Source organism: Calidris pugnax, unplaced genomic scaffold (genome assembly GCF_001431845.1).
Source record: "Calidris pugnax isolate Ruff unplaced genomic scaffold, ASM143184v1 scaffold39, whole genome shotgun sequence".
Taxonomy (NCBI): domain Eukaryota; kingdom Metazoa; phylum Chordata; class Aves; order Charadriiformes; family Scolopacidae; genus Calidris; species Calidris pugnax.
The window spans coordinates 4,427,814-4,455,094 of NW_015090828.1; the positions used below are offsets into that span (position 1 = coordinate 4,427,814).

The 27,281-nt window shown below is 36.2% G+C and overlaps 1 protein-coding gene across 5 annotated transcripts in view; it reads right to left on the bottom strand.

The window, feature by feature from the left end:
- The window catches only part of CCSER2 (coiled-coil serine rich protein 2), a 69,642-nt gene that overhangs the window by 35,570 nt on the left and 6,791 nt on the right, over positions 1–27,281 (bottom strand). For all 5 annotated transcript variants that reach the window (XM_014940496.1, XM_014940497.1, XM_014940499.1 and 2 more), the window contains exons 2-3: positions 18,692–20,168; positions 17,573–17,772 (exon numbers count right to left, since the gene is read on the bottom strand). In XM_014940496.1, coding sequence (XP_014795982.1) covers positions 17,573–17,772; positions 18,692–20,129 — 1,638 coding nt within the window. In that variant the 5' untranslated portion in view covers positions 20,130–20,168. The remainder of the gene's footprint in view (positions 1–17,572; positions 17,773–18,691; positions 20,169–27,281) is intronic.

The following is a 27,281-nucleotide window of genomic DNA, read 5'->3' on the forward strand; positions in this document are numbered from 1 at the left end:
AGCAAAATGTAGTACTTGATCTGAGAACCCAGACTCCGTTTTACTTCATTAGTCAAAGAAAGCTAAACTTATTAATACGAAGTCATGATAACACAAAGTAGGTCTAAGGATACTGTTGATGGTTATACAGCTCGAACTTGTGAGCTCTGCTTTCCCATATCCCAAAAACAGAGGCCATAGTGTTAAGGACCAAGATCAGGCTCTGACCCTTCACAACTGCCTCCTTTCTAAGGGCAGAAATGCAGATTTTTCTTCAGTTTAACAGCTATACCTAAAGATGATTCATGAGACCAATATTGAAAAATGTACCAAATACTAAGTAAAATAAGTGTTTTACTAATTATTTCTTACTCGATAAAGTGATCATTAAATACTTAAGTGAATACTTGCATACAGATTGTCAATACGGTGCAAAACAATATTCACTTGGAGAGCTATCCCTTTGCTGGATACCATTTGCTTTATCAGAGATTTGTAGGTGAAGAGGAAGAACATTATTACACATTTATCCAAACTGTTGCTCCAACTGTTCTTCAGCAGTCTTCCTATAGTGTTCACAAAGGACTAATGTATTTTATTAAAAATCATGAAAAGAGCCAAGTATATTTTCGTGGGGTTTTGGGGTTTTTTTTTTTTATATAGAACATTAAACACTCTACATTTCCACAGCGAAATTTACTTACTGACTTAGGAGGGAGAGTATGAGATGAAAATAGTTAATATGCACCATCCAAAACATTAACCATATAAAGGAAAGATTGAATATTTGAGGCAGAACCACCTGTTTTTGTTATATTTTCAAGTTCTACCTGAATAATTTTGTTTAAATATACTAATTATCTCCAGGAAAAAAACAGAAAAACCCACATATCAAGGCATTGTGTATAATAATAAAACGAACTATGAAAAAACTTCACAGAGAATTGGAAGCCATTTAAAGGAAATGTGGATTTAATATTTGGTAGGAACAAACTGCCTGTATATATTTCTTTGGTTTGTTTCTATTAATTTACATTTTTCCAGAAACTATAAGATTTTTAACTAACATTTATTTTTTTAAACAATTCTGCAAAACATAGGTGTGTTTGCGAGCTAGCTTTGGTTTGTTAGTTGATACATTGTTTCTATGCCATGCTTTGATCTTCCAAGTTAGTACAAAAAAGCCTTATTTTATTCTACTGCAAGAAACATAATGAGCATGACAAATAAATTACAAACAGTGGCCACAAATACATAAGGAAGTTGAAAACAATTGTCATTGCTGTGCAAAAGCATTAAAAAAATCACAATATAAAAACGTAGTATGTCAGAGTGCCAACTAATAAACCTAATAAGCCACTTCACTATCTTTGTATCAAAATTTCAGAAGTTTAATGATGTCAGAGAAGGTCAGCATTTGGGATGCCCAACATACTTTTCTGTCAACAGCACATTTATTATGTTTCCCTAATTACACATTTCTGCACCACCCTGAGGGAACTCCATGCTAGGAAACACAACTGTGAGTATGAAGTCTTTGTAATAGCTGGGCCACGTGTGAGTTCACTTTGAGAATTTCCCAGTGCTCTCTACTTGAGAAACATAATATCAAAGTAGACGTCAGCAACGTCATCTTGAAATACCTGTAAGATAAAGTTCAGGCTTCATCACATTAGTGCATATAGAACCTTTATTTACTGGCCTCCATTGTTACTACTGTATAATGAACTGAAGCTCATTACAATGTATGCGCCAGCAACACTGTTAATAATGTGTACTTAACAGACATCATCATCATCATGAAGTGATTCTGGGCAACAAACTCAATCAGAACAGGAAATAAAAAAAATTCTTTGAAGGTGCATCAACTACAACCCTACAGAATATTATGTTTCAGCAATTATTAAGTTACAGTAAGAGAAGAATCTTAATTTTTTTGTATAGTTAAAAAGAATAATGCATATTAAAAGTGGCATGTAACTTCACAAGGCTGATTTAGCACCAGGTTTTCAAGACGGTACAACCTAGAAAGAGATTAAGTTTGGGACTGAAATCCCAAGTCAAACTACAATGTCCCCAGGCTCTCCCTCCAGAAAGTTTTTCAGCTGAACACAGGCAGCAGTGCTTTGTTCTCTTGATGCAATACTACAGGAAAAGCATTAGGTGAGAAATAGATGATCTAGGACTACTACTGGTATAAGAACTGAATAAGCTGACAAGTCCAACAGCAGGGAACACTCATACCGTGTAAGGAGATGGGAAAAAGACTAAAAACAAAGGCAAGGGTAAGGCTGGTGAATAGTTACACCACATTTAGCAAGTTTACTTCAATGTTCTGCAAATTCTTTCTATAGTGATTGCCCTCAAGTGCTATGTCTTACCAATGGTTAATCAAGCATACACTCACAGCTCACCTACAACAGCTTGGGTTTTTTGCCTAATCTGTTGGATGTGTAAAGTTCATAATTTACTTCTCAAGAGATGTAACAAAATATTAAGTTCTTAAACCCAATGCTTTGAAAACTGGGGTACCATACAGCAGCTACTTTTGCTGAAGCTGAACAAGTTCAATATAAATTCATGTCCATCATAACAAAATGGTGTAGCAAAATATTCTTTTTAAAGAGATCAGTTTCTAAAAATTCCTCATGCTATATACATCATAAGCTTCCACTGAAGAGCAGTATTTTTCAGTCCACCAACTTAAGTTCAATTTAGCTTAACAGCTAGACCTAGGCAAGAGGCCTGATTCCCAGCTTTTCCATTTCTTGAGCTAAGTCTATAATGCAAATCAAAATAAATTAGAATGTGCCCAAACCAGAAGAAGGATAGAGGTCTAAGTTTTGATTCCTCCCTATGGAATGCAAAAGATGTAGACCAGTGAAAGCTTACGACACAACGTATATTACACTGGAATTAAAAAAAAAAAAAAAAGCAGAAGTCAGGCACTGGGTTTAGTGCAGAAATATTCCAGATAAGCAACCCTCAACCAAATCATTCTGGAGAGTGTTCAGAAAACTGAGAAGAGCCTGAACTCTAACTACCAGTTCAGTACCCATGCCCAAGTATGCTGTCTTGCTTGGAAAGCAATTGCATTGAGGTAGTCACGAGCTGCTGGTGAATAATAGCAGCAATGTTTTACCTTCTCCCACTGTTCAAGATCTCAGACCTCACTCATTTGTTTTACTTTTAGAAAGCAGGCTGTTAAAAGAAAATAACCAATTATTTTTGTTACTCGTTTAGTAAGTTAGGTCTTGCTTCCAATAATAATAATGCACTTCTGAAGTCAGTGGAAAAAGGAAGTAAAAGCTCTCATGCACTTCAAGTATTCCATAGTGATTACTTGAATCAAAAACTCATACAAATTTATTCAGTTTGATTTGCTCTACATTTTGATTCTTTTAAGCCTATATGCATGGTTTCTTTATCTTTTACTTTCTTGCTCAAAAAAGACCAGTTGAGCAATGCACAATCATTTAATACAAAAGATTACAACTCCGTAAAAGTTTCAAGAAAAAAAATATTAAAGGATGAGTATCACCACTTTGGGGAGAAAAATTAAACTAGGACAGCTACAAGATACCAAGCTTCTAGGATATACTGGGAAAAAGTATTAAAAAGAGCATGAAGATTACAAAAACATTAAATAGAAGTTAATTCATAGGATGCTACTGCTGGACAACTGAAAAATATCATAAAATGACAGCTTTCAGACTGCTTTTCCGAGGAGAAACCTGGGTATGTCTCCTTAGAACATCAAAAAAAACCCCTACTCTCGAACTGAACCTTTGTCTAAACTGGAAGGTGTAACTGTGATGCATCAAAAGGGCAAATCTCCAAAAACCTAAGGGAGAAGGACAACTAAAGCCTTTTCAATCATTCCTCCACAATTTGAATTCTTGTTGACAAAAAGTATCAATAGAAAACTGTGTAAAGTTATCTCTTCCTCATATATAAAAATATACACTAGACTTCTTTCAGTTCTAACACTGTTTTTCTCAGGTTACATTTTCAATATATACAACAGTGTATCCACATATTTTTATTTAAAAAAAATAATTAATAATCCTGCCAGTATGGCAGAAATACCTAAAAAGAAATCTAAAGTTAATATAAAGAACACTCTTTTAAACCCTTATATTAGTTATTCAGATTGATTCTCCTTGGGTGATCTGTAGCTAACACAAAAAAAGTATTAAGGCATCAGAGTGTTCCAGGTGAAACGTACTGCTATTTTCTCATTAGTAGTCCTGTCTCTGCAGTTGTTAAGATCTCCCAGCTGGATGCTTCTGGTATGACATTTAAACACTACAATCAACACGTGGTTGAACTTTCAAAACAGAATGCTTTTTATTGTCTACACAAGTTCATTCACCTGACTGAAAGTAGGGATCATTGCAGTGAGTAGGCATAAGTTTGGAAGAACAACAGTATGCTGTGTTTATAATAGTCTATATGCTTTAACAGCTGAAATGGGAAGAAACTATACTATTTTGTATCTGAAAGTGATTAATATCACTGCAGTGTCAAAGCGTGTTACAAGTCTTATGCTATACTATAAGAGCATCACTGTTTCTTATTTCAAACATTCTTTTACAAATAAAATCTTGATGTGCTTTATGCTCAGAAAAACTAGCAGCTTTAGATGCATGAAATTCCACAGACATTTTCACATAATTTTCTATGCAGCTACATATGCTGCATCTCTTCTGGCAAGATGCTAAAGATTTTAGATTTTCCATTTCAAAAAAAGGTACTGAGAGGAAAAAAAGATGGAAAAAAGACCTCAAAAAAGTTCAACAAGTAGAAGATAAGCATTAGTAAAGGGAGAGAACTAAGGATGAATCTGTCCAAACAAGTGAAGTGAAGAGTTTGAGGGTCATACAGAAATTAGCGAAGTGTCATTTCTTTTCATACTTGAAGAATGAAAAGAAGGAAGTAACTTTTGAAAACAAATACTGAAAAGACCTAGTATATCAGTCATTTGGAGGGCAACTACAGGATAACCACAAAAGTAACTCAAATACAATCCAAGGCTGACAGTAGAGAAAGAGACTTCCAGGGTCTTTTTCAATGTTATTTTCAGCATTTGACAACATCCCAGACGGAGAAGAGATAAATAAATAGGAATTCAATACAAATCTCTAAAAAGTCAGCGTTAAATAAGAACTTAAGTTAAGTGAAGGCAGAAAATGGAGACAGAAGAAAAAGACTTCTTTTCACTTCGAGAAGACAGCGGGCAGCCAGGAAGGCACATGCTGAAGTACAGGGCTGAAGAAGAAAAAAAACCCTGCTGCAAACAACGGTGTAAGAACAGAGGAAACCACCCAGGGAACAGAAAGGATAGAACTCTGCAGGGTACCAAAAACAGAATAGGAAGGGAACTATTTTAAACACTGTACATTGCAAGTCACATTGAAGATAATTAAGCCCAACAACCAAATAATTATGTCATCATTTTGTTCATGCTTAGTAAAGGAGGGTTGCTGTGACAACAAATGCAACAAGAACTTTGTTCTGAAAATCCAAGACATTTTATGTTTAATTATTAGCTATAACAGTCTTTATTATTCTTGAAAATATTTTGAGAGGTATTATATCTTCCAACTAGGTTTATTGAAAGTAGATAGGAAATAATTACTAGGTTAAGTTATTACCCACCGTATCTCAAGAAGCAGCTATGCTTCTTGGTAAGAAACCTGAAATTCAATAGCATGATGAAGGAAGAGGAAAACCAAAAATATTAACCATTCTGTTGAGATGTGACCAATCCATAAGCAACAGCACTTTCTAAACACGCAGCACAAGCTAAATCCCACAGCCACAAAAAGCACTCCTCGACTGCCATCTAGCCTCTGGTAAGGAACTGACAAAAAAGAAACTGAACGGGAAGGGAAGCATTCTGCCCATCTTCCTGCAGAATTCTGGAAAACTTTAAGAATGTTTTATTTTTTTTTCCAAGTAGGCAGATGCTTTTCAGTAGAAAGTTTCTGATTTACTGGAGAGGACAGTAGTAGAAAGCCATTAGCAGTAAGCATAAATAATACCACAGGAGTAGCAGAGGCTGAGGAAAAGCAGTCCCTTCTAATTATTGCTTCCAGCCTGTTTTCAGAAAAGTTCACAGTTCGTCTGCCTACACATAATGGAGTGTTTTACACTATAAAGCAATATGAAATTATATGGGCACTCTTAACTGGCAAAAATAATTATGAATGATTCTTACTCCACTGACTTGCACTTGCATTAACAGTGTGAGGTTCAGCTTAAAGAAAAATAGGGAGGCTTCAAATACCTCCCAGTTGAGAAAGGAACCAAACCATAACCTCAAAATTCAGAGGAACACCATGGCCAGGGCTGCTACGAGGAAATCAATTAAGTTTCCCCCCGCATAAAAAGTTTTAATTTTACCCTAGCTAGATTTTTGGCATAATCTGAACAGGACTTACTACACAGCATTAATGCGTTCTATTCTTACAGTCAGCTTAATATACTTGTTTCTAACTGAAAAGAAAACAATCCTCAAATACCTCCCAGCTAGTTTTGAGTAATTCTATTTTGACCACCCTCTAAATGAACTGCTAACAACACAGGAAGCGTCCTGTCCCTTACTTGCACTGTTACAGAAGGACACTCTCACTACATCATCCACATTTCAACAATGTGAACTACAAACACAAAAACACAGAATTGCTGTTTACTCTGAACCATCCTGTATTTGGAAAAAAAGACACTTTGTTAAATTTCCAGTCTCAAAGAGGATGACAATTAGAGTTATATGGTGGTATCAGATTGCACGTGGTATCAATACGCCCCAAACGCAACGTTAACTTCTCTTGAAAACAAGCTAAAGTGCATCCCATATTTAGAGCTGTGGGGAGAGCGAGACTTAAACTTGGTGTACACATTTAATCCAGAGAGACCAAAGCTGTGCGTATTACAAAAACAATGGAGCCCAGCTTGTATAAGACACTGCCCCTGCCCTAAATTTCTGATGCTTCGCAACAGAAAAATAATTTGGAAAAAAATTCAACACCAATGTTCCTATAACTTACTAGGACACAATTTTAGGTAAAAAAGCAATGCAAGAAGAAACTGTGTGCCAGTCTAGGTGTTTTTAATCAAGTTATCTGTAAAACGTCCAGAAACCCAGTTAGATGTATGTCTCAATTTCTTTTACATATTTTTTTTTAATTGCTTCTCTTGTTTGTACTGATAGCTTCGAAAAATACTCCAAGACTATTGTTCTCTTTGGGCACGTGTTTACCTGATCACTGTGTTTGAAGTTTTCCTAGAAGTAAGGAAAAAAAACATATGAGACTTAGAAACTCAGCAATACCATTAGCTGATATAAACTAGAATAATTCTGAAGTCCTGTCATTGAAGAGCGATGCTACTTGGTAGAATAAAAAAAAAAATTGAAAAGGAACACTGGGTATGCAGTTACCAACTCACGCAGGAAAAGTAATTTACAAGCTTATGAAATTAAAGTGCCAATTTCTACCAGCACCACATCAGCTGCTGCTCTCTCTCCCTCTCTCTGCCATACAAATTCAAAGCACTAATGGCTACCACAAATGAAACAAAGGAGTACAAGTGAAGTTGCCTTACTTGATTTGACCAGCCAAAAGAGCATGAGAAGATTTACTGTGTCAGTTCTGAATCAAGCAGCTCTCAAAAGTATATATGCTTTCCCATCCCAAAGGAAAAAAGGTAATTTGCCATAAAAGCTTGTTCACAAAATGTCATGCCTCTCAAACCAACATCACAAGAGGTTTGTGCACTGTAATATAGTCATATAACCTCTTAATAATATTTGACAGCAGGGACACGTACATCACACAAGGCACAGACAGAAGCTATTTCATTAAGCAGTTCAATTTCTCACTACCTCCCACTGCTGCAAGAGTTAAGCTCTGAAGCTGAAGACTAGAGCAGTGGTGGGAAGGTAGAGAGTGGCTATTTTCACTCTGAAGGCAGCATCTCTGAAACCATGGTCTCTACTTCAATGACATTTCCTTTCTCTGCCATGAGCAGAAAACTGTCTGCCAGCAAACTCCCCTGAAAGCACGGCTGAGGAACCACGCTAACAGAACACGGAGAAGCAAGTTTGTACTTTTAGTTCTGTATTAAGACAAATAAGAATATCGATTGAGTTTTACATAGCAGTTACACTATTTTCTACTAAAAACTTAACTGCGGAAGTGTTAATTAAGGATACTCTCCTACAAATTTAGTATGTCCACAAATATTATATATTTATAGTGGAGACTAAATGCAAAAAGGCAACACTGACTTTTGAGACTTTGAAATCAGAAACATGTAATCTAATGATTTTCCAAATAAACATTTTTGGGCATAACTGAATTTTTTTTAGAAACTAAGAATATGAAAAAGAAATGCCAGAGACTTCTAGATTTGTAATATTGGAGAAATATTATATTGACCAAATGAAAGCTATGGAGTTAGAACAATACAATTCAAGTGAGCCAGCATCATTCTTGCCAGATGGAACACAGCATGAAGACACGGGGACAAAAGTGCATGGAACTCTGACACAACCTTAAGCAGAGGTTACCAGCAACACCAGCTTGGTGAAGTGGCACACAGATGCATGCCAATGAAAAACACCTCTCAAGGCTGACATCTGTATTGGATTCCAGTTCCACAATCACTATTTCTGAGTGGGAAGTTTGAGCCACTTTTAGAAAAAACAGAGTAAGACAAAGCTCTTTGACCTGGAGATCCTAAGCAGAAACGGCAGCTTACCAAGATAATATACTGCCAAAAAAAATCCTTTTATATCACACAGAAAAATTAGACATGTTGTTTGCCATTTTCTAAAACGCATTACTAGAAGCTAAAAATCCCACAGAAGACTTCCTGAGCTACTCCAATGTCTCTTGCTGAGAAAAATATTAGCCTACAAACCCAAACATCAGGCTATCAGGCAAAGAAGTGTGAAGGACAAATGAATTATTCAATCTGTCCTGTAGGACAGGATTCCTTTGGTGATAAATACAACAAATGAAAATTCTCTGAACGGAAGCAGAAAATATAGAATTCCACACTGCTATTCCACATTAGCAATGCTACATGCTCTACAGCTTGGTCCATAAACAGTCTCCAGTATGATGGACACAGAGGGAAATATATTAGGAGGTACAACACAAATTGCCAAGTATCCAACACCCTCTGGGTTTGTTCTTGGTCACTCCCTAGAAGATGCACATATTTTTTGTCTTCTACAGTGCGCCCACATCTGATTAGACAGATATGCCACTTAGAATCTCAATTGTTGCCCATACAGATCTACATATCTGCATGAGGTTATTTCTGAAGTGCTTTTACAATTTGGTTTGTTTGAATACTTTCTAGTTAATAAGTAGATAAAATCACCCCTACACTAGTACTGCATTCTCACACAGAATGCCGTTACTCTGACATACTAATGAATTCTAGTATCTATTCAGAAAGCTATCGAGATTGCCTAGTTTCCTCCTCTGTGGTCCAGTTACATTGCAACACTGACCAGATAAACTCAGCAGCAGCAAGAAAGGCTAAAATGTCTGGGATCTCACAGGCTTGTTAGGCAGCATCTTTAGGTACCAAAGAAGGACCAGCTACCTCAAAGTCAAAATTAATATAGGTATGACAAGATCAGGGTCATTATGCTTAATATTGTTATACCACAGGAATAACACCTTCCATTCAGCCTCACCTCTGCACTGAAGTACTGAGCATCTAGATTCATGTAGCAAGTCTTCAATTAGCTGTCAGCATGCCAACTTCTCTAACAAAGAAATAATTTTTTTAAAAAAACACCACAAATTAAAATTGTGTCTTTATTAATGTTGTAATTAATTCAAGTCCGAATGGCCTGACAGAGGGCAAACCATCCTTTGGTTTCAGGCACAGAACAAATTCAGACCTTTCTTAAGGAAGTGCCCATAGTACATAAACTAGTTTGAAGAATTATCATAGGCACTCAAAATGCAATTAATTCTCTATATTAACGTAACCTTTTGTTAGCCAAAAGACACATATTATAACAAAGAAGGCAATGCAATTAGTCATCAACACTGTTAATCTGAGTACAGACTGTCAAAAAAAAATACGTGTGTTTTTCAATGATGTCCTCTGCTTTGAGAAAGATCTGTATTGTTCTTTGCTGAACCACGTTAAGATTTGAGACAAAGATTTTAATCTATTTCAGAAGATCTTATTCAGCTTGGATAAAAAAAGAACTGCCAATGAAAGTCAGGCTTATGGAATACAATCCAGAAAAGCAGTGCTGCTTCAGCAACGTAACAGGCAACTCCCACGTAGTCACATATATGAAAACTTACTCATTTAACCTTTGAAGAATAGAGGCACGTACTTTCTTACAGAACAGATCAGGAAATATTGTTCTGAAATGAACTCTCAATTGGCTGCAAATTATAAGTTTCAATCAACACCATTGCTAATAGCTAACAAAGTAGCAAGGCATTTGCTTTCGCATTTTTGATGTTCTAACTTTACTCATTGTTTCCTTCCATTAAAACAGAAAGCCAGCTCAACTACAGTTCCTCTATTGCACATCAATCAGCCAAACAAAAGCTTAGAGAACATAAAACATGTGAAAATAATAAAGGAAGACGTGCTCTGAAGAAAGACTCCATATTTGTGAGAGAGGAATGGGACGGGGTCTAAGAAAAAGTCATGTCAGCACTTTTCTGCACTGCTTAAGTTAGAGCTGTGATAAGCTGGAAAGAAATCATAAGAAATCCTTCCTCTTGAAGTATCTAAATTTGAGCACAAGGGACAAATATATCAAAGTAATAAATACTGATGATAACACCAAGTATTACTATTCATTTTCAATTCATCCATCATTCTAAGAAGCGACAAATAAGAGTCCGTAAGACTCACTCAAGGTTACAAAGTGTGGCAGATGAGCAATTGGGATCTCTTTACTCATAGATCATCGAGCTATTTTCTATACTACTAGCAAGTACACTCAATCCATCACTGAACAGAAATATTCAATTGATTCTGTTCCTTACTGGGAAGAATAGAAAGAGGTGAATGGCGTGCAAGTCTTTCCTGACCTGAACATCTTCGCTAATGGAGAATCTGAGTATCAACTTGCAGACAGAAAAGCATATATATGAACGTTGAGAAAAAAGCCTTAGATGTTAGAAATCTTGAGGTTTCAGTCATGGTTTACATAAAGATACCATGAAAATATAAATAAATTTAAAGATCTTTGTCTCAATAATAAAATTACATGTATATATATTCTTTAATATGAAAAGGCAAATTTTTCATCAAAGCAGTTTAACTTTTTTTACATTTACCTTCACGGTCTTAAAATCTTAAGACACTTCACTTGCAACATGAAAAGCAGAAAAAAAGTAAAATTTCAACTAGCTCATTAGATGGAAACTGCTTTTTATGTGTGCTTCCTGTAACTAGCTTGCACCTGAAGGCTCATTTCAAAGATACTCTTTTTAGAGTTACAGCAAAAACAGAAATATCTGTGTCAAGAAAAGATACATACTTAGTTTCACTACACCCTGTTAAATGGATGAAAATTAAGCACAAGACCAAGACCTTCTGAATGCTCAATACTGAATGCATCAATAAATCAATCACTACCACTTAAGAAATTTTTCTTAAGAATGCAACTCATTTCAGTATAGTACTTAAATTGTGTTCCAGTCTGTAAACATTGCTTTTAATTTAGAAAGACTTTGTGCTGAAAATGTTTCCAATAGCTACACAGTGCTGCTAGCACAGTATGGAAACTCAATATTTACTTGTTTGAAATTAGAACTGTACTGTTTCCAAAGTAATTACAGCACTTCTGTCATAGTATTACATAGTTCTATCAAAAAAAAAACCCCACACTAGGCGAGAGATACCTTATCTCAAATGGTAACCTCTAAAGGATTCACACTTCATAAGAGTCTCCCAAATAATACTTTAAAAGCAATCTTATATATCTGAATAGTTGTTCTGTTCCATACTTTTACATTATCTTAAGCTAACTTGCACTTATATTTTTATTACAGCTGTAACAAACTACTCCAAAATTTAAAAAGCCCAGCTTCTCATAGAACAAGAACTACAGCTTTGGCATTAACCTGAGAAGAGAATGTACAACTAAAGAAAGGAAGCGAGGTAGAAGACAATACCTAGAACACTTCACTCTACAGAAGTAAATGTATTAGAAACATACTCATTAGAAGTCTGAATGCATATAATAAATTACTTGTTTAAAGCTTACTTGTAAAATCATTTTGACAATTATTTACAAAATTAAGGTAATTAACACTAAATTACTTGTAAATAACTAAATTACTGTTAATAATTAGTGATTGAACTAAACAATGCTGTTTCTGCAAGCTTATTTTCTCTTTCTCTAATAAGCAGAGTGTATTTCAGCATACCTCACTGTGAGTACCTGTGCGTCTCGAATCAAAAAGTATTCTGCCCAGTCTCAAAAACTAATTCAGAATTTTCCAAGTTTCAATCACAAAGGGAAAAAAATAACAAAAAAAAAAATCTTATGAGATTTCTAAAATTACCTAGGAAGATGACAAAAATTTCACTTTCCGGCTAAAATTGTGGCCACTCCTCAATAAATGACGGAACAGATTCATTCCAGTGAGATCCAGATTTCATCCCAAGAGCAATTAAATTCTCAGCAAAGCAGCTAAAACCCATCTGTCTCTTCAAGCCAGATTTCAACTATTATTCCATAATCCTATACCCTTATTATTACATTGACGCTCACTCTATATATACCCAAAATATATAGGGGTATTATTTACTTGAGTAAAAAATTAACATAGCACAAACATTTATATTGTTACTACAGTCTACAGTTAAAAGGGGTCAGAGGATTCGCTTTGTCTTTTTCTAAGACTGGGTCTTGATCTGACCTGGTAATACAGTGAACACTCAAACATTTCCTGTCTAAACCTATGTGCCCAAAAGAAATTGCTTTAAAAGAAAAAAAGCACAACCTAAAAAACAAAACACACCACAAAAACTTGTTCTCTAGAATATTAAAGAAATAAGTCAAAGCTAGTGGAAAATTTTCAGTTTGAATTTTTACTTCTTGGCAGACCATTATGCACTAGAATATCATAGTGTCTTTAAAAAAAGCACATACCTCAGAACAGTACATGCAATAACAACTCTATTATCTATCCCATTCTTAATGTAAAAAAGGACTTTGACTTTCCAAAAATATTCAAAGCTTGACTCTGAACAAACACATTAAAGCTTATGTTTCTCATCTGTCTACTTAATACAATGGACAGGAGAAAACAACACAGTTCAAAGATTGCTACAGCAAAAGAGCACTACATTATTAAGCAAAGGAGTGATGAGACTCCAGTTAGGATGCATGCTTTAGAGCACATTGCTTATATGTATGTTGAACAGTATTCCCCAACAAAAATTAATGAAAGCAAAAGTGTAGCAAGGTTGATATACTATAGTCCAAGCTCTCATTCCAAGGAACAGGAAAAAAAAATATTTATGTTTCCTGCACTCTGAAGTAAAATGGCTTCAGTTCTAAGCAGCTAAAGATCATTGTAGAAGTCAGACATTCAGTTCTTCAGACATGTAACCACCAGACTTCTGCTGAGGGACTGCCAACCCTCTCAGCTGCTAACTGAATAGACACAAGCAGTCTCCACCTCCAATGAAACAGAAATCATCAATAGGAACAAAAACCTCTTAAAAATCTTGGTTTCAGCTTGGCTGTGTAAATTGTAAAGTTTTTTTTTGTTTAGGGAAGAGAGCAATCATGAGCACAGTTCAAACCTAGAGACAGCAAATGTATAGATCCATATTAAGGTCTACTGGGGTTTTTGTTGGTGGTTTTTTTTGTTGGTTGGTTTTGGGGTTTTTTTGGTTTGATTTTTTTTTTCTTTCTATCTGTAATCTAACTCTTAATTTTGTTTGCAAGGCTTTTTTGTTTTTAAAAAAATTGTAACCTAAGCCTCATATAAGTACTTAGTGGCAGTGAAACAAAGAGACATTTTAATTATAACCATGAACTTGGTCCCTGACCCAAAGTTGGCTTGCAATAGAATTGAGGAAGCCTGTATGAAAAACAACAAACAACCAAAACCAAACAAAAAACCCCAAACCAAACAAAAAATCCCCACAAACAAAACAGAGAAGTTGTACCTCACGTTGTTGAGCAGCTTTCTACCACGGAACAGTAAAGCAACTAGGTGTTAAAGTAGGTAGCTGAAACACAGGACATCAGCAAACAGTACAGCTAAACGTTAAGTGAGAATACATATAGAGAGATATTGTGTACGTTGCTAATTTACAGAGCCATCACAACTGCTCTGCCAAGCATCAGTCTTCTCCCACAGAACTGAGCAGAAATAGCATCACTGATTTGGTGCTCAGCAAAGACCAATTGTTGAAAGAGGTAAGAAATACCAATAAAATGAATGCTTAAAAACTTGAAAGGAGCTCAATTCTTAGAATGTGAACCAGTGTTAAGCCTTCAAAACTGGAAATGAAACAAGAGTAGGGACAGTGGAAAAAGTTATTTTCTGTTTTATATTTAGAGAATAAAAGCTTTTCATCCTGTCAAGGTCTCAAAAAAACCCACGTATGTCCTACTCAACTCTAAGTCCCCATGGCATCGTCATATGAGAGGTTGTTTAGATTTGTGTAACTTTTAAACCTCCAATAATGGATTGTACATTTTCTCCACGGCTGTTGGCTCAGTTAGTGAAGAACACAAGGAGTGTCCTAGAAGAGGACAAATTTGTTTTACACCCCCACTCCTTCCTGTCCTTAAAACCAAGGTCTACTGAGAACAGCAAAGATTTCACAGCTTTTCTCCCAGAAGAGTAATACAAAGACCGAGTAGCCAGCAAGCTCCTTCTGTTGTCTTCCTATTCTGGTTGCCATTCCAGAAGCCTAGTTAAAAATCACCTCTGAAAAAGCTGCATTTTCAAAGATGGTCAAAACACTTCTAATCTAAGAGTACCCAATAAGGACTGGACCGCCATCTATCAAAAAGTTTACAAAAAGCATTTAGTATTTGTTGTTGATACTAAGGATGATACAGTTTAAGAGATTAACACCACAACAGCAAGATGGAAATTTAAAAAAGGACAAATTTTGCACTACACTCTACAAATTACTCACCATCTAATTACCAGAGTTGTTATTCAGCTACATTGTTTCTACTCACCCCGGTCTGATGCCACAGAAACTCCAGAACCAACTATCTGCTTTGGAAATTTCCCTGGAAATACTAATTCCAAAGGGCAGTCAGGCTGGCATAAACTCAAGCACTCAAAATTCTTAAATCTGACTCTTATCAATTGGATTTTGACACACAGATATTAACTGCTTTTACCCTTGACACACTACAGGATAGAAGCCACGTAATTTAATCACGTATCTCCCAGCAATCAAAACATCTGATGCACTGACTAATCACAGTAATTATTCTCAATGCCTTCAGTTCTATTTTTTTTAACCTGCCTTTATACTCACTGCCTGCAGAGAAAAGGAAAAACATGGAACAAAGCTTATATTAACCTATCCAAGAACATAATTCTTCAGAAATAATGAAAAACTGTATCAGAAATTCTTCTGCATCTTCAGATTAAAAATGATCAGCGCTTTATCTATAGGGTAAAGAAATCAAATATATCATGCTTTCTAACAAAAACAATAAGCACAGGGAAAAAAAAAACCACCAGTAAAAGGCAATTCAACAAACATTTCACAGCTACAATTTACCCTCAAAAAACAAGCTGACTGAAAAATACATTTCTGCCTTGTAAAGATGTATTACTGATGTTTCTCTCATTTAAGATAAAAATTCACAGTACAGAAAGCACTGTAATTCTGGAACAGCACTAATAAGATAAAAATCAAAGTGGGTGGGAAAACCCACAACTGTCTAGATTCAACAGGAAGTCTTAAAACCTCCTCCCTTTCTCCATTTCCTGAAAACGTAGTAAGATCATACTCCCATTTTTAAGCCCTCTCTAAAAGCTGTTTACTTTCAATAAAGGAAGAAATAAACCAGAATAGTGAACAAAAATATCAAAAGCTTCCAATATGCCTCTGCTCTGTAAGACTTACAACAGCTTCCGTCAATCAGAACATTGATTATCAATTCATACACATACACAAATTAATGCATGGAGGTCACATGTATCAAAAACCTAGATACATAGTCCAAATTCATAGGAAAGTAATGTCTTTCATTTGTTCAATAAGTTACATGTATGTATCAAAAATATCTACATTTAAAATTTACCAAGGACAAATTTTAAAAACTTCCAGCACGTGCATGCGTCTGGAAAAAAGATTGTTTGTCTTTGCAGTGGTCTACATTAAACATTTTTGTCCCCTATAGATAGCAATAAAGCTACACAGCTCATACTGGAAAAGTCTTAAACTGCTTTTCCGAGCTGGCCACAATTACCACGAAAAGTTAATAACTGTTTCTAAATTCTTAAGCACTACATCCCAGCATCATAATTTAAGGCAGAAAGCAAAGAATACCACAAGCAGCCAAAAATATAGCAGGAATTTGTATGTAGCTACACACAGAACTATAATTACATAGCTATGCCCAGTTTTCAGGAGAAATCTCTGCTGGGCTACAGCAGACAACTCAACTAAAAATAGAAATCAAAGTTGGAGTAGTTGCCACAAACCCTGTCCAAGTCCAAAACTGGTATCTATGTTACTAAATGGGCAGTGGTGACACAGTATCTAACACGCCTGGACACATGAAGCATGACTGACAATATGAAATTCTTTGTTAGAAGTTCTGATTGTTAGTACCATGTTAATGAAATCCAAGTTGCTTAATTCAAAAGCCAGTTCAGATGAAAGGATACGAACAGTGAAAAGTGTTGAAGAACAGAGACAGTACTTTCCTCACGCACACGGAAATCCCAAGGTTGGATCCCTGACCTCAGCTGAGGGTCACGGCACTGAAACAACTCCCAATCTATTCTGTAGACTGAATGATGTTCCTTGCAAATCAGTTACAAGTACAGCAATAAGAAAAAGGTTGTTATGTACCTTGTGTACTGCATTTGAGACATACAAGAGTCCTGCTATAGTGAGCTACAGTCAGGTATCTACCTTAAAGATTGTATGGTTAAACAGACATCAAAATAAAATTCAGTTCAAAAAGCTCTTATATGTATACAGTATAAAAATGATGGAAAAAGTCAGATAGGCAATAGCTATTTTGTCCCTTCTTCACTCTTAGGTTTAGAGATTTGTAGGTGATATTTAACCTATCATTTGCAGAAATTAATTCCTTTATTCTTTGTGAGCACCACCATGAGATTGCATAAGGAAGGACCTGTTCTGTTCTAACTCGAGACTATGGAAAAAAAAAAAACCTACGTAAAGGCTTAACCAAGGTCAGCAGTTCCTAAACAAGGAGCTTCAAAAAGCAATCAACTACAGAGGAAAAACAAAAGCAATTATGAAGTAAAACATAAATTAATTCTGGTTTTAAAATACAGTTAATAAGCAATAAATTCAAAACACTATAATTATGCAAGTTATGCACATAAATACATACTATGCTGTTCATTTCTGAAGATTCGTAACTTCCACATGGGTGGACACTTCCAATAGGTTCCAGCCCTTCTTCATCCCACATATATGTGCCATCAGAGCTGTCAGATGGAGAAAGCTCAAAAGAGGACCCAGCTCTGTAATTCACCTCTGGAGAAACCACATTCTCAGCAGTATGCTTTGTGCTTTCACTGTTGTCATCTGCTGCTTAAAGAAAACAGGAATAGTTAAGATTCCAAAACCAATCTAGTATTCCAAAAATAAAAGTTAAGATGCATATTACTGGTGTGTTAACTTTTCTGAAACTGTACTGTAATAGGAATATCTGAAAGCACTCAACAGTACTGTTCACTCAGCCTATAGGGGAAAAAAGCTTAAGCTGGTTTGTTAACTTCAACCAAGTACCCTTCCAAATTACAACTTAACTAGCGTTTTACACAGAACTAATTCACCCATTATGAAAGCTACCTTCTAGAATTCTGTATCTTTTTGATGTATTAGGTGGGTCCAAAAGTAAATCCTTCGATCCAAGCTTTCAGCTGCAATTTCTCTCAAAACAAACATGTACTATAAGAAGTCCATCACAGACTTAAAAACATGGCTTTTAAAAAACATATTCTGTCTCTTCCATTAATTTTTAAATAATTAATATAGCACAGACATGGAAAACCATCCCTAGCCCCCTCCAAAAAGTGACTTTCCTATTTATAATTTAACTGATTTCATTACATACCCTACACTTACCTCTGACTACATAGAAGCAGTTACAGCTGTTCTATGCTTACAGAGGCAGGGGTCGGGGGAGAAATTTTCTTAAAAGATCACCAGTCGAGAGAAATTAATAGCAAAGCAAGGATATGAGGAATCCCACAACCATACAGCAAATGCAGTTAAAGGAGGTATCATTCATTCTTAGCCTGAAGAAAAAGAGCTCTTCATAGTCATGCTTGGGAAAGATAACTATCGTGCAGAAAAAGCACTGTAAGAAAATACACGGGCCAGCATAGAGCCAGGTTCCATTCCAACAGAATTCACAAGTAATGGGCAGTTATGTAAAACAACTTAACAGTTACAGAATCTTGATTTAGTACCTAAAATTTCAAACAGAACATAAAGTATTTACCAGACACGTTTATATCAAGCCAGTCATCAGTATTACAGCAAGATCCTCCGCCTTCCTTGAGAGAAGTGAACGGCTCAATGGACATTATGCTCCCATGCTCTAACTCTTGAAGGTTGCTCTCCTTTTGCTGTATTTGTATAGTTCTGTTTGGATCTTCTATATCTATGAAATCATCACTGAAGTCTTCACTCAAATCATTTTTTTCAGAGGATGACAAAGAAGAAATGGATATTTCGTCTCCATCATCACTCATACACATGACTTTTGACCCATGTTTTCCCATACTTTCATGCAGGCCCTCATCAGATTCTGTTCTTTGAGCATTGCTCTCTATAACATTGTTTTTCTCAATTGCTCTTCTAATATTTGTTGAAATTTCAGAGTTCTCCACAACGCATGTGTCAGGAGTTGTACTTTTGCTGCCATCCACAATGGTATTTCCAGCAAATCGCTGCCTGGTAGGCTTCAGTAGAGAAGGTCGACTTAGTCTGTATCCAAAAGAAGGTGCTGACCCAGATCCATTTGACAGTGGGGGCTTCTTTGAAGAAGGAGCTGACACACTAGAGTAGGTCCTGGTAAATCCATACTTCATAGGTTCATTTCCATTAGGTACATCCAACTGACGCGCATTTCTTGACAACAAAGTTGACCTCTGAGATGTCCTGGCAGCTAGATTTTGACTATGATAAGGCCTTGTAAGATCCACAGCTTTATTAAAGGAATGTGACCTGGTTAAAGATGCAGTGGGAAGGAAAGAGTTCTGAATGGAATGTGAAAAACTTTGTGACCTTACCATTTTTTCACAGGAAAAAGCCTTGCTATTGTCTGCAGATTGAGCCAGGCTTTCTCCCGAACTTGTCCTTGTGGCACTGGAATTAGCTCTAGGTCTCTGCAAACCTACCACAGGCCTATTTCCATAAAATCCATTTAAATGTGATTTTGGAGCATTGAGTCCAGAATATGAGGTCCTTCCTGACAGGGTACCTTTGGCAAATTTTGCTGAACTAGAGAGTCCAGGCAAAGACTTTGGGTTTAATTCCTCAGTAGAAGATACAAACATATTGGTTTGCTTTGCTGCTTTTGATGCAACTGAAGCAGTATTGTTCAAACCCACCCTGAGCTCATCATTACCCAATGCTCCTTGAGATTGAGAAAACTTCTCGGTATCAATTAATTTTTCATTACAGTTATGTTTAGAGTCGGTCTCTCTCCCATTTTGATCATGAAGTTGATATTTATTTGATTTTTTCCAGTTGAAAGAAAAGGAAGACATGCGAACAGTGCCATTGTGTTTGCCGAAATTTTTGCCACCATTATTCCCTGCTAAACCAACAGCTGTCCCATTTGGCATCGGTTGCAAAACGCTTCCTAAAGTTTTCGTTCCATATTTCGGTAGCCTGGAAACCAAGGATGTCCTGATTTGATTTTTTTCTTCCATGAGCTATTGGGCACATTGGTCCTTAAAGGGTGCTTGAATCTAAGGAAAAGAAAAAAAGCATATTAGACCTGAACCACACATTAAACAACATAATTTTATATACATTTGCATCTATGTTTACTACATTCCCATGCCTACTTATACCATGGTGATACAGAGTAACCCATACAAATTTTGGAACCAAAGAAATACCTGTCACTAGCGGCTATTTGGCAGTAAAATGCTACTCGGGTCACACCTCCCTTCCCCAACTTTCATTTGTTAAATGAACTACATTTTTTTTACCTTTTTATCTATAAGATAAGCTTAAGGAGGAGTTGGGTTTTTTCCCCCATTAGTCTTATTCGAGCAAACTCAATTTTTCAACCATGTTACAATTGTTAAGTTACACACTTAAGGCTTTGTATTTAAAAAAATCCCACAAATAGACCATGGCACAAACTGGTGGTTAGCAATGTACAACCTTAAGAACTCCAAAGTAAAATCTCACTAAAAGCTACTTTTTTTGAAAATATTTTTTTTTCTGATTTCCCTAATGTTTATGTTACGAGATACAAAATAATCACTCATCATCTACTTTCATGACAGCTTTTTTTTTCCCCCCATTTCTTACCAATATCCCCAATTCAAGCTGAAAATTCCTAGCCACTTTTTCCTCTTTGTATGGAAACTGTAGTCTATTTTGGTCATCACCTTACTCATTCATGTAAAAGACAAAGTGCAGGGCAACAGTTGCATAAGATTAGTAAGTAAATTCAAAAGTTTTACTTCTGTGCAGTGATACATACATAACCCTAGCTACAAAAGTATGAGATACTAACATAATTATAGCATTCATACATTCCCTTTCATCTTGAATTTCATTCCCATCCACCTGATTTAGAATACAGGAACTCCATTACAGGCTTTAATAAGGATTTGTTCTATGTCAACTTATGTCATTTTGGTCAATTTTATATCACACTTTCTAAAGCTGTATCTGCTTTACAGACATATCTTTGCCTAAAAAACGCTTGCCTTAAGAATTCCCATCTCCTTGCTTTGATACACTGCTGTTTGTTTCTTTCACACTCACCTACATACCCATCCTAGCATCTGGACAACTGCCTATGCCCGTATCACTCTTTCGTACGCACTTAGTTTGTTGTTTTGCCTGGCCACACAACACAAACAACTTGTCTAAATGCTATTACTAAAGACTTGTAATTCAGATAATAAGGCCTTGATAAGTCTCCAAGTTTCAATGTTTCATCTTAAGACAAGTTTTACTCTTTTGTTAAATTCTGTATTTGCAAAATCAGGTGTTTGTTTTTTCAAGACAGATGTAAAAGGATATCTTGCTTTTGCTTGACTTTATTTCATATTTTCGTCAGTTCCACCACTGGCCTTATGATGGTGTAAAGACACAGAATTTCAGTTGTTTATATGTTATTCCCTGAAACTATTAGCCAAATTTCTCTTTTCACAGACCTACACACAGCTGGCTGGACTGAAAAAAACCATGAAATTTTTTTTAAGCCATAGCAACCATGATGAGAATCATCACACAGCAAGTAACACTATACTTACTCAAGGTACAGAAAATACCTTGTGTAACCACAGCAAGCATTACCTTAAAGTGAGTCACTCCCCAAGCTGCAAGACCTCACTAAGAAACACTTAAGATAAAAATCAAAGTGCCATTAAATTAATGCAAATTGAAGTACCCTTAGGATTTTGTAAATTAATAGGATGCCCCACAGCTGTACTTCTGGAAGTAGATCTACATTAAAAAGATACAAAAAGAAACACACTCAGAGCCATGGCTTTTTAGGGGCTCCTGAGGTAGTGAAAATATCAGAGTCCACATCCTACAGCTGGTAGAGCACATTTCCATCTAGAAATGCACAAACTCAGAGTTTTCAAATACTGAGTGAATTCTTACACACTGAGACATAATCCTCATCTAGGCATACAAAGAGGAACAGAAGTATTTCCCACCAGCAACAGCATAATATTTAACTCATTATTTATGATACGTGCCCAAATGTGGATTTAGTTGTCTAATGTTAGACTTATCTCAAAAACACTATGACCCACATCATTGACTAAGAAAAGCATTCACAGCATCTCATTCATGCATCTGTACCTATACAAAAGAAACTTGCCTACAGTGTACTGTGTATCTTACACATGAAAAAAATCATTATGCTTTATATCAAACATAATCATTTATGTCAAATATATAAAGGCAATAATGTACACTTAAAAAAATTCCATGCATAAAAATGGCCTTTAACATCATGATGAATTCCTTCACAGCAAGCATTGTACTGCAGATCTACCAAAAGATATCCTAACTCTTAACAAAAAGGCTCAAGTCTCGTAAAGAAATCTTCCAAATTAAAAAAGTTAAATTAGAAAGCTGCTAATTTAGCTTTCATGCTTTATGGATAATTCCCATTTCACATCTGTCTACAATCTCTTAGGTGACTGCAAAATTTAAATGAGGCCATTTAATTAGATTACTTTAATCCTCCACCAAGTGCTGCAAATTAAACTTGAAAAGAAGACCTTTCAGTTCTTTAGGAAGGGTGCTTGCTCATTTATCCTTAATTAGGGAAAGACAAAACATTATCTTCAAGAAAACTGTACTGATTCCTTAAAACACTTGAGATAATTAAATTAAAAGATATGCAATACTGGTCTGTGTTTTAGTAACTGTAACTACTGTGTCACCTTTTCAATTCTAAATTGTATTTGTTTCACTGAAATACACTGCAACCAAAAAAAAATAAATCCAAAACTTAACAGTATTATGTCAGGCACACATTACTTTTCCCAGAAAGTTCTCTTAAACATCCTCAATCTTGATATACAGTTACTACTGGAAATTACACTACACTAACAATTAAATCCTTTTATCAAGAAGCATAATACCTGCAAGTTACAAGATGATTTCTGCATCTGAAAAAACTCTGGTTCAATACAATTTAAGTCGTATTCTACTGTATTATAAAGAAATTTCTTTTTTTTTTTTTTTTTTACTTTTAGACTTCAGCAATCTATGGATTTTTTTAAAACAGACATTTGGGCAAACAAGTCTTATATGCTTTGCCTCGGGAAATACATTATCTAGTGCACACAAGCCTAATCGGGAATTAAGCTAATTATAAAGAGCCTAGTCTTACATAATGATCCAGGGAAAAGGAATTAAAACTCACAGACCTGAAGTACAATCTGAATTAACTGGAAACTGCTACATCCTTCCCTTCAAGGATATTCAAGATCCTGGTGATAAGCAAAATTATATCCATTCTCACTCTCCTTTGTGCCTTCTGTATAAGATTATTTACACTTCAACAAGATCCTCCAATGTTAATTTCAACTAGGAAACACAACAGTCACTTTTACTTCACAGTCCATTTCAACAACACTAGAAAGGCAGTTTCCTACACATTAGCTTCTCAGCAAAGTTTAGTTCTGCATCTGAGACTCCCCTCTACTTGTTGTGGAATGATTATTAGAGCAGAAGACCACTTAAGGTTCATACATTTCAATGTTTTGGCACCTGAAATATTGTGATCCCTTGTTCCATGCCATCAGAGAGCTACCAGCATCTTTGAGTTCCAAACAGATTACCATGTGTGGGACCAAATTCCCCTCCTATGGTCAGAGCAGTGTGGAATAAACAGCTGCCAAATGAAACAGATCTGACAGACTGGTGACAGATGAGAGCAATTCTGTGGGACTACTGCTATGCCAACTGCTTCTGTTTTATGTTTCATTTTTCTAAATTTTAAGACCACCTAAGCAGAAACACCGAGTAGCTAACTTGAGATGCTTTCCATAGAGCAACTTCCTTCCCAGTGTAAAGAATTTTTTTCTTGAGGCAAAGACAAACCTAACTTCATGTACCAGGATTGTACTGGAAATCCAAAATAGTCAACACCACCTTGCTACTTCTGGATAACAAAACTGGTACTTTCCTGTAGAACTGTAAGAAGACGGCAGCTACAGCAGCACACAAGCTTCCTCACCTACCCAGAAACAGGTCCATCAGTGTCCATACATTAGCAAACAGCAATTATTGAGTCCATTTCTTTGGTATCTGGTGTGGGCAGACTGACAAAACAACTGCTATGAAGCTCTGTGTATAAATGACTTATTCATATTTCTGTCACCATGTGCTGGATGTTACTGAAGCCAATGAAGTTTAACGACCATGTTTACCAAGCCAGACCTTATACTCCTATTATTTGCCTTTCGCAGAAGGCCTAAGAATTAAGATACTATCTAATTGTACTTGTTTGCTTAGTGACAGGTGATCTAAAGCAGCAGTTTACCAGTATTCATGCATATTTATCTTGCCAACTCTACAGTGCCAGAATTTCCAGTGCCCTTCATTCTTTTTCCTAGGACACAAAAGCACATTTCTAGTATACAAACAGCACGGTCAGGAAGGTGAGAACATTGGTAACCTAAATTATCTCCTCTAGCAAAAAGCTTACTTGGCCACAACATTACATTAGGGCAGAGAAAAGAACTGTTAACTACTGCCCAAGCAGTGCAGAAAATGAGTGAAGCCTACCCTTGGGAACTGAAGAGCAAGTAGCAGGCAACGAGTCAATGGCTCGAGGCACACAGAGCCTACTACCCTCGTTAACAATTATATCCTATTTTTCACACCACCCTTCTAACAGGAGAGCCCTGCTGAAATCTGAGACACAAGACCAGCTCTTCAAGGTGCTAGGACATGCTTTAAGACAGCTGCTCCTAACTTCCCACTGGTTTTCATAACTGAAATGCCCTCCACAAAAACACCATAAGCTTGCCAATTTAAAAAAAATAAATAAATTTTAGTTTACTTGCAATTATCATCTGCTGAATCTAGATATACCTCTTGGCCTTTTAAAATTTAAGTGCAGGTGCATTTCAACACTGTCCCCTGCGCATCACCTATAAAAAAACCAACCTCTGTGCACCTCAGGGCTTTAACACCACAACTTTCATTTATTTATTTCTTTTTCTATTCAGGACAGAAAGAATGCACATCTTCCTTTGTGAAACTTAAGCATAATGCAAGAACTATTTTTCTTTGAAAACCCAATTAAAAAAGTGCATTAGGGCAGTTACATTAAAATATCTTATTTCCACCAGTGTAGGGAGGTATTGAATGACATCACAGAATAAACAGGGAGGTCCCTGCAACAGATGCAGCAAAAAGCTTCTTTAGCAAGTACTTAGGAACACTGCAAGACGGGTAGCATGGCTGCAAGTCAATTTTCAGCTTTAAGAGCACCATGGGAGCTTAACAGAGTGAAAGAAAGAGGCAAGAGATCTAGCTAGCAAACACCTGCTCTGAAGGGCAAACCCTGAGGAATTAAAGATGATGAATCCTAAGGAATTTGTACATGTATGAATTAGATGGAATCAGAATACAACTAGAAATTTTGATGGCTCCAGGACTGAATTTCTGAGTATGTACAACTGTCTCATATGCTTTTGTGTCATTTACCGTGCACAGACTGGCTCCAATTCAGTCAAAAAAGCCACCTTCTCTCCGCTCTAAGATCCAGTAAGATTTATCACTAAAACCCTCCAAGCCTTCCTTTCTTCTCCTATCCTCAGTGTCTCCAAAACACCTCTGTTCTTGAATCACTTCCCAGTGCTTTATGAGGGCATCCATGAGTTTTAGTGCCTCTCCCTTTCCTATGTCCAAACTGCATAGTGATAAATACTAGCATCCTTGACAGTCTGCCTTTTGGAGGTACCACAGTCAGAAAGTATAGTAAGAAATTCCAAGACACTTAATGCTTATTGTTCCATTTCTCAAAAATCGTTTTTTCCTTCTGTGTTGGCAGTTGTGAGATTCTGCTCCCAGACCTCAGAGAGCTTAGAGGCAAGTCTTATATTCTTCCCCCGTCACAATTAGGTATGCTGATGTTCTACCCACTTGTAAAGTTTGATCTGTCAAACACCAAGCAAGCCAGTTATCCCAGATGCTGTTATGCTGTATTTTATTTACTGTTGATCAGAATGCACTAGGTCAAGGAATATAAGTAGAGCATGATAATGAATAGAGATAAGGAGAGAAAAAGTCAGACATCATGTAGAGATTTGGGCTTCTGTATTTCTAACACCGAACAGTATCTTTAGTCAATAAGCAAAAAGATATTACATTCCTTGCAATCTTTAAAAGCATTATTGTTATTCATCAGAATACGGTTTCTTAATGCTTTGTAAGGCTAAAGGACAAAAGCACTTACTGAAGAAACAGAAATAAGGAAACCCAGCTCTATTTTGTATAAGAAAGCTACCACAATACTCCCAGAATCAAAAACTCCATTCATATCCCTTAGGGCCACACTCTGCCATTAATGCATCGAGTATCAGGCACCTCAAAGAAAAGAAATAGGGCTAAGTGCTATCTGTCCAGAAATGTATGCTTTGTAAGAGTTTGCCCATCTGTGCTTTGCATATTAGTAAAAAAGAGACTATGCATTTTCAACCCCAAATTTTTACTTAAAACCTTTCCAAAAGGTTGAAACGAAACAGCATCTGAGGTAACATAAAACCTTTAAGATTTTATTGAAAAAAAAAAAAAAAAAGAGTCATGCAAATTTTACAAGACTAACCTACAAGTAAGACCTTTGCTATGGTTTCTCAAATTGGCACATTTGCCCTGATTCTTGGCATCTCTTGGCAGAAAGCAGTCAAGGTATAGATGCTTAGCCAGCTGCAGCATGAGAGCAGCTTCAGGACAAAGAAAAGAAGATGGAAGATACTTGAGGGCTTGGATATATCACTCCAATAGAAGAAAATATCAGGGCCTGCAAAGAGGAAGAAATAGACTAGAAACCGTGCACTTTCACATTTCTCTTAAGTGGTAATATAGGTTGTTATAGTTCATTCATAAATGAGACATGAAATGCAATGACAGTTACTCTTCTCTGCATCAGTGCTGACAGCCTAACAGTTCTTAGGGACCGAGATCAGCAACTGGAATAAAGCATAGTAAAGCACTGCCAAACTCCTGCCTGAAGCTGCCAGTCATCTGATGGACCCTCTTGGAGAAGTCATCAATTCCCTTCTTCAAAAGATCTACTCTTCTCGTCACAGCAAAGATGAGACATAGGTCTATTCTGACTTTGCCAAAACTCCGAAAAATGC